Source organism: Microtus oregoni, unplaced genomic scaffold (genome assembly GCF_018167655.1).
Source record: "Microtus oregoni isolate MIOR12 unplaced genomic scaffold, Mior012 000000F_ref0000247, whole genome shotgun sequence".
Lineage (NCBI taxonomy): Eukaryota > Metazoa > Chordata > Mammalia > Rodentia > Cricetidae > Microtus > Microtus oregoni.
In genome coordinates, this window is record NW_024543059.1 from 93724747 (window position 1) to 93739918 (window position 15172).

The 15172-nt window shown below is 49.7% G+C and overlaps 1 protein-coding gene and 1 pseudogene across 1 annotated transcript; one reads left to right on the plus strand and one right to left on the minus strand.

Annotated features, from left to right (window-relative positions):
- Positions 1 to 4338, minus strand: part of LOC121433403 — a 42798-nt pseudogene extending 38460 nt beyond the window's left edge.
- Positions 4339 to 6597: 2259 nt separating this feature from the next.
- On the plus strand, positions 6598 to 12057 carry LOC121453714 (prokineticin-1-like). Its single transcript, XM_041660655.1, has 3 exons — positions 6598 to 6669; positions 8971 to 9096; positions 11938 to 12057. The coding sequence occupies exons 1-3, from the start codon at positions 6598 to 6600 to the stop codon at positions 12055 to 12057; spliced, it is 318 nt and encodes a 105-aa protein (XP_041516589.1).
- Positions 12058 to 15172: the final 3115 nt, after the last annotated feature.

Sequence of the window (15172 nt, forward strand, 5' to 3'; positions counted from 1 at the left end):
TCTTGGGGACATTCCGTCTACCCTCCCACTTACACTTGCTTCCTTTGATTCAAGTTTCCAGCTATACCTAGAAAGAAGTAGGACCAGGTGAGACCGCTTCGGAACGCTGATGGCTGGCCTCCCTCAGACAGCACTGAAAGTGGGAACTCTTTCCCATTTGCTTCAGAAAAGGATGTCTTCCTCTTGCTCGCCACACTTCCTGAATGTTCGCACGTTTCCTCTTTGGCCTCTTGTGTTAAACACCATATTGATCGGGAGTCATTGCAGCTCGAGGAGGTTGAAGCTCCCTTATGGTCAACAAAACTTCTCAGCCATTGGTGAGATGGGAACTGGGATTTAACAAAGAGTGCTCTCCCCTGCTCCTGCTTACTACGTGTGTGCATACACATGTGCATTCGTGCTAGCACACATGTAAGTATACACGCATGCACGGGAAGGCCACAGGTCAATTACTCTTTACCATATTTTTTTGGGGAGGGGGTCTCTCACTGACCCGCCGGAGCTTGCCAGTTTGGCTAGGTTGGCCAGCCAGCAAGTGTCAGGGGCCCTCCTGTTTGTATCTCCCCAGTTCTAGGGTTACGGGTGTGCGCTGAGCCCATTTTCTTTTTCCATTGGTGCAGGAGATCAGATCTCAGGTGTTGCTGTTTATGTGGCAAGTTCTTTATCTACTAAGCCATTTCTGTGACCCCCAACACTGCTTTAAACATTATTTGTGTTTATTTTTGTGTGTATATACGTGTCTACACATGTGCATATGTGCACACACACACACACACACACACACAGAGGATGCATGTGGAGGTCAGAAAACACTTACTTGTGGGAAGTTGCTTCTTTCTTTCTATTGTGAATTCCAGAGATCAAACGCAGATCCTTGGGCTGTGTGGAAAATGCCTTCTCTCACTGAGCCACCTTTCAGGTTTTTCAACGCTATTTTTCAGATAAGGTCAAATTCACTGGTCGGGGCGTGTGTGTGTGTAGAGAGGTGACTCAGTGGTTAAGAGCACTTGCTGCTCTCGCAGAGGACCTGGGTTTGATTTCTAACACCCGCATGGCAGTAAACTCCACTTCCAGGGGTCTAGGGGGATCTGACAGCTCCTTCTGGCCTCCATGGGTACTCCACACATGTGATGCATAGACATGTATGCAGGAAAAACACCTACACACATGAAATTAAAATTAAACTGGGCTTGGTGGCTCACACCTCACTTGGGAGGCAGAGGCAGGCAGATTTCTGCGAGTTTGAGGTCAGCCTGGTTTATACAGTGAGTTCCAGGACAGTCAGGGCTACATAGAGAGATTTTATCTTTAAAAAAAGAATTAATTTAATTTAAAAAATTTATAGTTTGTAATGAAATAAAAATATATCTTTTGAAAACTACCATCTAGTCACTACAGTGTCCAAACACTGTGGGGGAGCAATGGCTAACATTTAGAAAGATGACTTGCCTATATTCACACCACTAGTAAGTGACTGGACCAAGATAGAAACTCAGTGTTTAGGCCCTGGTCTGGATGGGTGGGGACCAGAATGCAGAAAGATCAGGGATGTTAGCATCAGTCCAGTGAGTTGCTGGAGCAGCTTTGTCTTGTTGAAAAGGGAGTATTACGTAGAAAGACAGATGAAGCCGGAAGGAGAGATGGGCCAGGAGATAGTTCAAAACCTGGGACTCTGCTCAAGATCTGGGCTTGACATTGAGGTCAATGAGGAATCCTTGAAGTGACTCCAGGACCTAAAAGCAGATTTCCAGGCTTCTAGGACGATGGATGGCAGAGGCGTTAGACTGAAGGGGCGGTCTAGTTGGGGAAATGGAAGAGACAGCAGCAGTGAGGAAGGGAAGAGGATGTGGAGTTCACTCGATGAGCTCAACGACATCCAGGGATCCGGGAAGTTCACAGGTTCGGTTGCCCAGAGTACTGTGGGACCACTCATTTAACAGAGAGGGCATGACAGTGTGTGAACACGATTTGCATTTGTCTGAGAGCTTTGTCTGCTCACTGTAGGCAGCTGTGAGTGTGCAGAAGTTAGGGCTGAGAATACACCACAGTTCCACAGTATACTGGAGGGCCTGCCACAGGAACAGAGCAACACGCAGGGAGAGGCTCTGGGCATGGGTGTCCACAAAGGATCTGGCTTTAGAAGGTGTGGTCCTCACTGGCAACTATGTGGTGTGGTCTGGGCTTTGTCTTGAACACGGGGCTCTATCCTGTTTCCCAAGACACCCAGCAATTCAATGAGCTTCTTAACGACCTCATTAAAATTTCTTTTCCATTTAAGCCAGCCAGGCTGTATTCTGTTGTTTACAATTATGAGCCATGAGAATGAGTTTAGAAGGGTAGATGTAAAGAGATGCCGGGGGACAGGGCTTTGTCAGGGGTGTTAGAGAGGAACCAGCATGGAGTGATATCCAAGTGGCCATTGGCCAAGTGGGCTGGGAGCGCAGACTTGAGATCATCAATACTTCGGGGGCTGTGAAATGCATTGGGATGGATTTGCAACCTCAGGAAAGTCACTAAGGGTGGGAAGAAACATGGGAGACTTCAGAGAAAACGTGAGTAGGGCATAGGTGTCCATGCTGACAGACACAAAAGGACACATGCTGAGGGAAGAGGTATTGGAGGGGGCACTTTAGACATTAGCCAGGTGAAGGGTGAGAGAAGAGCAGCAGCTTCCTCGAGTGATGGAAACAAGAGTGGGACTGGCATGGGCCCAGAAGAGGGCAAGAGAAGCCCACCCTTTCTTTTTCTTTCTTTTTTATTATATATACAACATTCCTTCCATGTATGTTTACATGCCAGAAGAGGGCACTAGATCTCATGACAGATGGCTGTGAGCCACCATGTGGTTGCTGGGAATTGAACTCAGGACCCCTGGAAGAGCAGTCAGTGCTCTTAACCTCTGAGCCACCTCTCCAGCCCCAAGCCCACCCTTTCTAGAAGCTCACTGAGCAGAGATCTCAGGAAGAGGTGCCAGGGACAGGAGAACAGCCTGGGTTCATCCGTGGGTTCCGAGGAGGAGTTGCATAGGTCAGGTGTAGATAACCAGGTTTATCCAGGCTTGTCCAGGTTGCCAGGTTTCTCATTTGTAGGTAGTTGATGTTCTCTGATGCTCCTGGAATTCTGTCTCCTCTTTACACATTCTAGTTATAGAATCCAAAAAGTCTTAGTTGTTTGAAACCCAGGAGGTTGTGGGGTGAAAGTTGTGTGTGGGGAGTCAAACTCTTAGGACTAAAGGGCACTTGGTCCCGAGTTTTTAAAATCTAAGGAGTCCTAAAGACAAGGTGGTGTAGGATCATGAGATGCACAACAAGATCAGGACGGCTAAATACACAAGGAAACCCTGTCTCAAAAAAAAGAACTGGTCAGAACTGGTCTAGACGCTTTGTTCTAAAACATACCACAGCCACCTCCTAACCGATAACAACAGCGATACATTGTAAGCCATTTATACAAGCTAGGCCAGAGTTCAGGCTGATTAAGCAAGGGTGTTAATGGAGGACCCCTTGTGTTTGTAAAGCAGCGACCATGACCTCAAGACTATCTCAGGAGCCTAAACCAGGTCAGGGTTTACACTTGTCACACCTGTCCTGAAACACCATTAATAAACACTCAGAGACAGAAATTGGGGTTCAACCTGAAGGTCAGAAAAACAAAACAGCCAGCCACTGGCTCTAACCTCTACCTCAGTCCAAAATGGTGATTCTGCCTCCTCCAGGAATCTCAGAATGAGATTGTGTCTGAGAGCTCTCTCCCCCGTCTTATATTCCTCTCTAGGCTGGGACTAAAGGTGTGCACCACTGGGATTAGAGGCATGCACCACCTGGTTTCTGTGGCAACTAATGTGGTTACTGGGATTAAAGGTGTGTGTCACCACTGCCTGGTCTGTAAGGCTGACCAGGGGGGCTGTTTTTACTTTTTGATCTTCAGGCAAGCTTTATTTACTAAAATACAAATAAAATGCCCCTACGCTGTCCTCAGACACCACACACACACACACACACACACACACACACATCCTCCCTCCCTCCCACCTGCCTTCCTCTGCTTCTGCGATCTGCACATATACCCTCTATTTCACACAAACCCTCTACTGCATATTACCGGCTCCCCACCAGCCTCTATCATGTCTGCAGATGCATAGAAATCTGCTCAGGGTTTGCCCGACACACCTCCTCTGCCAGCTCTCTTCTGTCATAAGGGAACCCACCTTTTTAGCACTGTCCATCATTTCCCCTAGTCCCTCCCACTTGCTTCTCACGTCACTCCACCTCCCTCTCCTTGCCTTGGAGTCCTCCAGGTGCCCAGCCGAGTTCCGCCACTTACCTTTTCACACCGCATCTGTCAGCCACATGGTAGCCCTGATTGCAATAAGAGGGTTACCCTCAGCACATCTGATGCCCTGCCTTGCAGTTTCAGGGTCCGACATGGGGGAGGGCCACAGAGAGTGCTTGGTTAATTGAGTTTCTGAGGAATACATAATAAATAAATAAATCTTAAAAAAAAAAAGAAAAAAAAACTGGGTCTCCAAGGATTAGCAGTATCCTTAAGTTCGTGACACTAGCAAGTAATCAGGTTCAAAGTTGGTGTGTTTGCCTGGGGCAGTGCTGGTGACCAGCCATGGTGTCCAGGCCCACTGGGATTCTTTCCTCACTGGTCATGGATGCCGGCTGACATTTCTGTGTGAGAATCCTATTTCCACAAGACACTTTGAGAAAATGACATTGTGGATGAATGGACCACAGGTGGTGTTTTCCACTTAATGTTTCCTATGCCAACATGAAGCACCCTGGAAAATTCTGCAGAAAGAAACTCGTTAGGTAGGTGTATTCAGTGTTCCCCAAGTCTCTGACCATGGAAAACAATCATCTATATAATACCCGTAGACTGAGTACCTTGTCTCTGAAATCCTTGAGACCTAGGGTGTCCTAGGTTTCAGGGTCACCTTCCCAATTCAGAATATTTACGTATACCCAATGGTATATCTTGGATGGGGTGTAAGTCTAAACTTGAATTCTGTCTGTGTCACGAGCACCTTACCCACATAGCCTAAAGGTAAGTTTCAGTATTTTAGGTGACTTCTTGTGCATGCAGCAAGGCTCCACTGTGTAGAATTCTCCACATGCAACATTACGTCAGGAAGTCCTCCACTTTGGAGATGTCTAGATTTTAGAGATTTGGGTTAGGCATGCTCGCCTTGTATGAATATACTACAAAGCACACCTTGGAAAAAATAGCTTTTATTATTGTACAGAGAAGATGGATGATCCAACAAAGGATCCAACCGTGTCTCTCTGGTCCGTCAGTAGATCGGGACCAGGGGCTTCCCTTCAGCAAGGACGGCTATGCTCAGAGTCACCTTCCCATCCGCCTGCCATCTGAGCCCACTGTGTGTTTGCTCACAGATAAGGCTACTCTCATGCTCACCCCATGCTACAGGAAGAACACCAACATGGCTTCTTTCGGCCACAGCCTAGCCCAGGTTCATGTCTCTACAGGATACTTTCAGGGTGGAGCCTGTGTGCTTCCTTATCTTCTTGGTTCCTGTCCCAGGGATGTTTGCTGCTGTATGAGTTACCTTTCCACTGCCGACGGAAGCAACAGAAGGGAAGAAGGTTTTATTTCAGCTCATGGCTTGGGTGCACAGTCCATCATGACAGGGAGATCACCGAGGCAGGAGCACTAGGTGGTAGGTGACAAAGCACAGGGAGGTGAAAACTGGTGAAAACCAGCGCTCGACTGGTGTTGTCCTTGGTCTGAATCTGTAGCTCATAGAATGGTCCTCACAACCATGGTGGGTCTACCCTCCTTGATTTCCTTTTTCTGGAACAATCCTTAGAGACATACCCAGAGGTGTGTTTCCATAGTGATTCTGAACCCAATCAATTAGACAGCGAAGACTCACTCACCAGCCCACAGGTATTTGTCTAGAGCCCGTTAGAGAGCAGACCCGCCTGCGTATCGTGAGAAGCAGTAACATCGTGGATGTATTTTTCCTTGCTGTATTCTGTCTCCATTTTGAGAATTTTAACCTTTTAGAGGTCAGGAAGAGATGCCACCTCAACCTCTGACTTCTCAACCAACTCTATGCTGAATCCAGGGTAAATGCCGACTCAAAGCTTGACCATTTAAGTGTGAGAGCATAAACATGTAGGCTGCATGGTTCAGTGTGGGTGAGAGGAAATCAATGCTGCAAATCTCTTAATTCATTACTAAAGCCATTCCCCTGAACGAAGCAGCGAAGAATGATGCAGAGACAGAAATGGATAGCAAGCGAATTGCATGCCACTGTTGGAAGCGTGGTGCTCCCGGAAGAGTTAGAGCAACTGTCAAAGTCCCCCGATGTGTCCATTTTTATCAGTTCTGATGGTGATGCAATGCTGTTAGAGAATCAGGTCTCATCTTCGCTTCTGAGCTCATCTGAATAATGCCGGAGAGGGGAGGGAGGAGCGGGATGAGACAGCCCTGGACCCGACTGTATAAATTTGAAAGAGGTAAGGGCGGGACAGCCTGGCCTTCTCAGCTTGCCCAGTGCAAGGCAGGGTGGAAGGAGGTTAGAGGCACCGGAGTGGGCAGTGTTTGTCTTCACCCCAACTGATCATGAGAGGTACCGTGCAAGTCTTCATCGTGTTCCTTCTAGCAACTGTGTCCCACTGTGCGGTGATCACAGGGGTAAGTTTCTAGTCTTTTCCATAGGCTTGGGTTGGGGGCGGAGAGCAGGGTTCTGCACGGACTGTGAACTGAGAACCAGGAAGGCGCTGCTGCTCCAATTCACCTAAGGCAAAGGGATTTGGGAGGTGCCTGGGGGTGGGGCTGCATATAATCTGAAGATGGGTCAGACTTCACTCTGATAGACAGAGTTGGGTCTTGAGAAGTTGTATTTAAATATAAGATTGTTTAAAGTACATTGGGAGGGCACTGGGATTTTGACATCGAGTCTTTAGTACAATGAAGATTCTTGGCAGCGTGCCATAGGAAGTTCTTTTACAAGATGGATTCGTTCCCCCTTCCAAGTCCCATTTGTCTTGTGTACACCTTGGTTTCAATCTACGTCTGGCCCTCTTGTCCATGTTATTCCAGAGCGTGCTGGTGAGGCTCAGGACAGAAGCACAGAGTCCCGCATCAGGTCTACTTTTGCTGTTAGGAAGAGTGCGCCAAACACCCTTTATCCTTTAGTGGGCCCCTAGGGCAAGATGGGTGCCACCAACACCTCCTTTCACCCTTTAGTGGGTCCCCAGGGGAAGATGCAGAGAGGTTAAGGGGTGGTGAGGCACCCCTTAATAAAGAGCACAAAGAGAGAAGGATTGAGTTAGTCCAATGCAGTGAATGAATGGGGTGAATTATGCCCAGATGAACACTTGGTCAGAACAGTGTTGGGGGGAAGGAATCTGGGAGTGCTCAGCTCCCCCATTTCCCATGTCCCTTTGATGTCCCTCTTCTGACTCCAGAAAGACACCAGGTCCTTGAAAAAGATTTTACGACCCAACAAACATCTCCGCCCATGCAATAATCCAAATCAGACCAAATCCAACCAAATTAGAAAAAGCCCAGGTTTAATGGATGCCAGTGTTCCCGGGTGGCCCCCCATGGATGGAGACAGGAAGGAAGACGGGAAAAACCATGGAGAGGGGAAAGGAAGACCAGGAAGACCATACGTTTGTTCTCTGGGTGGCAGTTTAAGTAGCCTGTGGGAATGGTCTTGAGCCTCTCTGGGGAGGGGTCACCCCTTGGTGGGCTTTCTTGGAGGTGGAGTCTGGACTGCAGCAACTCTCAGGGCAAGGAGCTTGGGATGGAAAGTTTCACCCAAACATTTCAGACTCCTCGGATATAGGGGTGCTCAAGGGCTGGGGTGAAGCCTGGATCCAAACATTCCAGACTCTTTGGGTATAAGGATGTTAGGGGCTGAGGTGACGCTTTCAACCAAACAGTTCTGATCTCTCCACACTCCCTTGCACCTTAGATGATGACAATCCAGGCTGTAGGTCCCAACCTCCCAGAGTGCCATGCCTGCCACCTGTCAGGAGAGAAGAGTCCGGGAGGGTCCTACTTCCCTCACCCTCAGTGTTCAGGGTGCTGGCTTAGGTGTGAGCCGTGCCCCTGCCGGGTTAGAGAGTAACTGCTGGTGACTGCCACCTGTACCTTCTCTGGTGGCATCCTGACCTCCTCACCTGGAAAAGTCTGGAGCTTCCAACTCCTGTCATGGCCCACGCTGGCAGCCTGAAGGTGTTCTGTGGCTTCCTACTGGAGAAAAACGAAACTCAGCTTCCAACTTCAACTCTGAAGCCACTTGACCTCTGTGCCCTGTGGCCAGGTTGGCTATTTCTCCATTAGGCCCTACTTGCTTTCTTGACTCTGGCTCTGGGGTAAAGTGTGCTTGTTTGACATTTCCTTATATAGGCATTAACCCAGCAGGTCCAAGCAGCCCAAATCAGAAGGATCCGTGTCAGGAGCCCAGAGAGGCCAGCAGAGAAACATTGGGGGAGATACCTGTCCACCAGGCTCCTGTGGGTTAGGTGGTGGGAGATGTGCAGAGAAGCAACTGATAATGCCTTCTGGAGGACAAAGATTCTTCCCTGAGATAACTCAGCAATGGTCATTCAGGGCTTTGGACCATCAAGGATTCCCCTCCCCTCCCCTCCCCTCCCTTCCCCTCCCTTCCCTTCCCCTCCCCAGGGAGTTCTAATTCAGTCAAGTGTGCTGCTGTTGACTGATATTTGAAAAGCCGAGTCTTTTAACAGGCCTTTTCCGGGGGGTGGGGACCGCCTTGCCTCTGAGTTGGGCTGGTTCCCCAGGTTGAGGTCAGGTACTTTGCTAAGACCCAGTGTCCTGCCAAGCAGTGGTGTTTCAGCCGTGAGTCCTGTTAATCCTGGGCTCTTAGTCACTTCCTCCAGACCCTGCCACAGATGGCTTAGCATTCCTTTTCCTTTTTCCCTTGGGTGGCACTAACAGGCTGGCCCCCTCTCTCTCCTGTAGGCCTGTGAACGAGATGTCCAGTGTGGAGCAGGTACCTGCTGTGCTATCAGCCTGTGGCTGCGGGGCCTGCGGTTGTGCACCCCACTGGGTCGGGAAGGAGAGGAGTGCCACCCAGGAAGCCACAAGGTACTCTGCTGGCACTGCGTGGGCATGTGTGTGAACGAACATGGGCATGTGTGTGAACAGGCATGGGCATGTGTGTGAACAGGCATGGGCATGCGTGTGAACGAACATGGGCATGCGTGTGAAGGGGCATAGGTATGCATGTGAACAGACATGGGTATGCACGTGAACGAACATGGGCATGCGTGTGAAGGGGCATGGGCATGTGTGTGAACGAACATGGGCATGCATGTGAAGGGGCATGGGCATGTGTGTGAACGAACATGGGCATGCATGTGAAGGGGCATGGGCATGTGTGTGAAGGGGCATTGGCAAGCAGGCAGGGATCTTGGAGCCTGGATCCAGCTTAGAGCAGGGAGTCTGAGGCTTCTGATGATGATATGCAGAAGATTAACACTGCGCCCTTCCAGTGGATCCAGCCTGACCCAAGGAAGGAAAGCAGACAGCCCCGGGGTCGCGGCTCCAGGCAGCAGCCTTACCTAGGCCTGCAGCTACTGTTTGGACACTGGTTTGGGTGGTAACATTGTCCACTTGTACCCTCTAGACAGGCTGGAGACACAGTTATGGTTTGACCTTTAAAGCATTCCTGGGTTTTCATTAGCAAGCTGAGGAACTACAGCAGATTATGTGACTTGCTCAAGGAGCCGTCCTGAGACAGCTGGGACTAAAATGGAGTTTTCTGAAGTCAACCAGAGTCCTAGGCTACTGGTAAAGGGTACAGCTTCTTTGTTTTTGTGGAATGGTGACACCAATCACACAAGCTGCTAGCCCTTCAGGCCAGCCATCCTTAGCTGTTATGTTTAATGGGAGCAGGGTAATTAACTCTGAAGTGATAGATTTCAAAAGATTCTCAAATACCCTTTGCTTTTTGGAACAGAATCTAAGAACACAAAATGGCCCCCTATATGGTGTTGAGGCTACAGCAAAGAACTTTCTCGAAGAGGGATTTCTTCTCTGTGCCCTAAGCAGCCAACTCTGGGCACAAGACAGCCAAGAGACTCTCGGCTTTGGGAGGGTCAGGGATGTAGCTGCAAATTGTAGCCTCTGGAGGGTGGGGCCACTAAAGGGTAGCGGCTTTGCTGGACCTACAGCCACACCCAGTTCCCCTTAGCAGTCTTTCGGGATCTGTGACTCGGCTTTACAAGCTCCAGTGCTCCCTGGAGTCAGAGATTCTTCCTGCCGCCTCTTCCAATTCCCCTCAAGGCCACCGATTTTTCCCTAACCACCTCGGGCTCAGGAAGCTGAAAGCTGAACGGCTCTGCCACCCTCATTGCCTTGGGCTATGAAAGATGGCTCAGAATGATGGCTCCCGATAAGGACATCAGCATTAACCAAAAACAAATGCCGAGCACTTCCTACAGGCCATTTGTCCTCAGTAAGTTTTCAATAAGCAAATGGTCTTAGTCTTTTTATAGCTATATAGTCAGATTGGAGCTATTAACCCATTATATAGATGATAAAATCAAAGCACAGCCAGGGTAAATAGGTAGTCAGTTGTCACAGATATGGTAAACAGAAGGCCTGGGATTTGAACCCAGGTAGTCTGGACCAAGCCTCCTTATCACTCTATTTAAAACCCTCTGGGGGCTGGTGAGGTGATTCAGCAGGTAAAAGCACTTGCTATGAAAACACGGTGCTCCAAGTTCGAGTCCTGGAGCATATACAAAGGTGGAAGGACACTACAGACTTCCCAAATTGTCCTCCGATCTCCACAGGCATGCTCTCCCTCACACATATAACACACGTATAAACAAATATCCTTTCAAATACTGGGGGAACCTTGGGTGTCCAGCGGTGCTCTTTGATGTGAGCCACTGGATAAAGAGGGTGTTTGTCCCTTCACAGCTATCTGTAGGCCCTGTCCTCAGAGCTGAGGACGCCAGGGGATAAGCAGAGAGATTCAGTTACCAGAGGTGTGAGAGTGTTTGCAATCGTGTGTGTGTGTGTGTGTGTGTGTGTGTGTGTGACAGAGGGGGGGGGAGGGGGAGAGGGAGAGACAAGGAGAGAGACAGAGACAGAGAGAGAGGGGGAGGGAGGGAAGGAGGGAGAGAGAGACAGGGAGGGAGAGAGAGACAGGGAGAGAGAGAGACAGAGAGAGAGAGAGGGAGGGAGAGAGAGACAGGGAGGGAGAGAGAGACAGGGAGGGAGGGAGAGAGAGAGAGAGAGAGAGAGAGAGAGCAAGCATGCATGTACATGGCCACAGGTGTTCTGAGTGCTAAGCATCAGCCTTATCTGGGTTCAAATCCTAGCTCCCCCAAGAACTAGCTGTGTGCCATTGTCGTTGTCCTGCCGTTCGATCCCTCCAGGCCTTGGAGTGGTCGTCTGTAATCAACATTTTTTGTTGGCTGGGAGGAGACATTTGCAGGCCTTTCCTGTAGTAGGAGCTCGTTGGTATAGCCAATGACATTTGGGGGGTAACTTGCTGTGGGCGTGGTTTTCTCTGAGTACTGACCAGATACAACTAAGGAGAGGGCCCCACGCTCACTCTCCAGCAAGCTTTGTGGTTGGTCTGCGTTGCAGCAGCTGGATTAGCGACATCTGTATTCATGAGTTTGCTCTCCATCGCACCCCTAATACATTGGTAAAGAGACTTTTGTGGGTTCTCACTTCACCTGACGTTCACCGTGGACGGATCCCAAATGGCCCTGCTGGCATTCCGCCGGCTGACGGCTGCTTTCAGGAAAGTACCTGCTACTGCGTGTAGCGGCTCAGCATCTCGGGGTCAGTGGCTCAGCGCTCAGTAGCAGGTATCCTCAGTTTCTGGTCACCCACGAACATCATTGACTACATGGAGCTCTCACAACCCTTTCCTACGGCTGATGGACTGCTTCCTTCTCTCTCTAGATCCCCTTTTCTAGGAAACGCCAGCACCACACCTGTCCTTGCTCTCCCAGCCTCCTGTGCTCCAGGTTCCTGGATGGCAGGTACCGCTGCTCCCGGGACTTGAAGAACACCAACTTTTAGTCTGTCTGGGCTCAGAATCCCTATTGGGTGACCTCTTCTGCATTCCTTCGGTGTGATTTAGTTCCCTGCCACCGCTCCATTCCCCGCCCTGTCCACTGCAGATGTGTGAGCAGACAGGCACACCTTCTACCACGGAATAGTCCACGGGTGTTTACAGAGGAGGCTGTGACCTTGAGAAGCTGGCCAGCCCCACGAAGTTGTGACGCTGCATTCCTCCCAGTTGTCTGTCCCATCCTGCATGCACCTTCTCCTTAAATCACAGCCTCCTGGGCACTAGCCCTGGGGTGCATCACTAAGTCACAGGTCCTGTGGGGGTGTGGACCAACATGAGGAGTGTTCATCTTTCTTTCACTGACTAGCTCCTTACTGTAGGACCGTAGGTACAAAGTCAGCTTTTCTCAGGGCAAGAAGACTTTAGGGTCTCTTTGAACTAGGGGTGAGAGGCAGCTCAGAGGGTTCTGGGTATGTGTGTATTGGGGGTCTGCTAGGAAGAGCTGGGAGGGTGGAGAAGCTCCCTTGAGGAGACTTAGCACGGGCCTACTTCAACTCTCAGAGCTGAAATTTAGTCCCTTTGGGTTTATGTCAAATATTTGATCCCCGCTGGCCACATGTACCCAGTGTTAGGTAATTTGTGTCAGCAAGGGAGCTGGCAAGGCCTTGAGCCTGAATCCAGGCCTGGGAGCTTTCTCCATAGGAAGGTTGCTGGTCAGCCGACTCTTCCACCTGAGTTCTTAGTCTGGATACAGGGTGTCCAACAACACTCTGACAAAAGTTGCCTTTTACAAAGTTCTGAACGGAGCAATCAAGTTGCAAAAACAAAATCTCCTTTAAAGTAAACTGGCAATTCTGTCTTGGGCCGCATTCACAGCTATCCAAAAAACCCTAAAAGAATGTAGAATGTGGGAGACCACGTGTCGGAACTACTCTGTTTCTTAGAAGCCAAGGAGAGTTCACTGCAGTTTCTAAGACCCTGGCTCCTCTCCTCTCCCACTTCTCTGCTCAATCCTTACTCCAGAACCCATGAGTCTGGGCCTTGGCCAGCACAGGACCGTTCTGTGCCCTTGTCCCCCTGCTCTGTTGACCTGCATAGACGTTCCTGCATTCATCCCACAGACTCTTTCCTTCTGGGCTCCAGGCCCAGGTCTAGCTGTAAAGTTCCTTTCCAAGTCAATGGTCCCATGATCCTCCTTGTTTCCCGGATCTCCAGGTTCCACTGACTGCCCTTGGGTATTGACCTCCAGCTTGTGTCCCTCCCTGCTCACAGAGCAACCCTGAGAGCAGTGGGCAGCAGTCAGTGCCTCGGATGCCCCAGAAACAAGACGCTGGGGTGCCCTAAGGCTCTCCCTAGTACAGCGCCATGTTGCCCTTCTGTCCTAGCCTCAGAGCAGGCCACCTGCAGACTCATAGGGTGAACCAACAATTTAACACGACAACACTCATTTTCATGTTTAATGTAATAATTTTGAGAAATGAGGAATGACCCTCTGCCTCACTTCTCGGCTGTGGCAAAGACAAACAGCGGAGAGGTTTGGAGGCTTAGGAAAATGTATTCTTTACATTCAGTAATATGCTCTTCAGAATTATGGCTATACAAAACTCCCTATAAAGACAGTATGCCCCTAACATGAATGTATTCTAGAAAAATAAGGTCAGGTGAAGTTGACAGACCAGATCCTTCACTGACTGTCCTTTGGCCCAAATCGGTCCTCTTCAACCACTGGTGTCTGGCGCCCTCTCGTGGGAAAAATGGAAGTAGCAGGTGCTTGAAGGCGAAAAGAGGACAGGTGCTTCCAGAACATAGAGGCTGAGTTCTTCAGACACACCCTACTTTGGATTCCACTGGAGGCCCAGAACAACGCTTAAACAGAAGCCTGCCTCCGGAAGGACCACAAGAACAATGTTTCATTAACACTCGGGCTCTGCCCTACCTTAGAAGTGGCTGGCTTTGGAAGCGGCTACCCCCTCCCTGCGGGAGTTTAGGCCACTTGCCGCGCGTTCCCTGCTCGCAGATTCCCTAGAGTGAGAGAGCAGATGTGGATAAGTTCACCCTTCGCCTGTCTGTGAACCCCGAAGATGTAGTAGGGTCGGCAGAGTCACCTTCAGCACCTGAGCTCCTCCTCATCGCCGCTGCTCCTTTAACTATTGTTCCCATCATCTCCACAGGTCACTAGGTAGCCAAGGGCTAGAGATCTCGCCCCTCCAGGACAAGAGGGCAGAGTGTCCGGGGATGTACACTGCTGTCAGGTCTGCTGGCAGAGCCTCCTCTGCTGTTCAGCGTGGAACCCCCCTCAGTGTGGTCCTTAGCGTTCTGAGTGAGATCCGGGTAAACGCTGGTTAGCTACTGTTCTGCGCGATTACCACCGCTGATGAAGGGGTTCCTGCAGGCAATGACCAGGGTGGGACCCAAGGAGGAACAAGAGGCTCCTAAGCCTGAAGAGAAAGATCACAGAGAGGAGAGCGGCTGCAGGGCTGGACACTGGTTCAGAGTTGAGCCTACAGAGTGAACCCAAATCAGCTCTCAGACCAGCCCCAAGAGTCAACACTGAGGCTTTGTTTGAAATCTATAAAAATAATAATAGCAGACCCTGCCTTGTAGATAAAGAAGCACATGCTGGCCTGGGGCACACTCTGGGTGTCTTCAGGGATGTTTTCTCAGACCAGGGATTGGCAATGATAGCAAGGAACGGCCCTGGTACAAATAGGTCCTTTTCATTCCTGATGAGTAGATAAGATATCCAAACAGGGACTATTTCTCAGCCCTAAAGAGAAACAAGGTACATACCTGCTTAATAGCATAATAGAAATCACTGGATGACAGAGTGTGTCATAGAAGGCCACCTTTGCACAATTTCATTTATGGGAAATGTCTACAGCAGGCAATCCCACAGATAGAGAAAGCTGATCACAGTTGGCTAGGAATAGGGTAGGGTGAAGGCAGAAAAATGTGGAGTTAAGGGGTTCAGGGTTCTTTAGGGGGTGACAAGAATGTTCTAAAATTAAACCGTGGAGGTGGTTGTATAACAGTCAATATCTCCAGCATCACTGGAGTCTGCAGTTTATGAGGGTAGAGGATGTGCTGAATGAATTATAGCACGGTAAAGCTAATTTTAGAAAC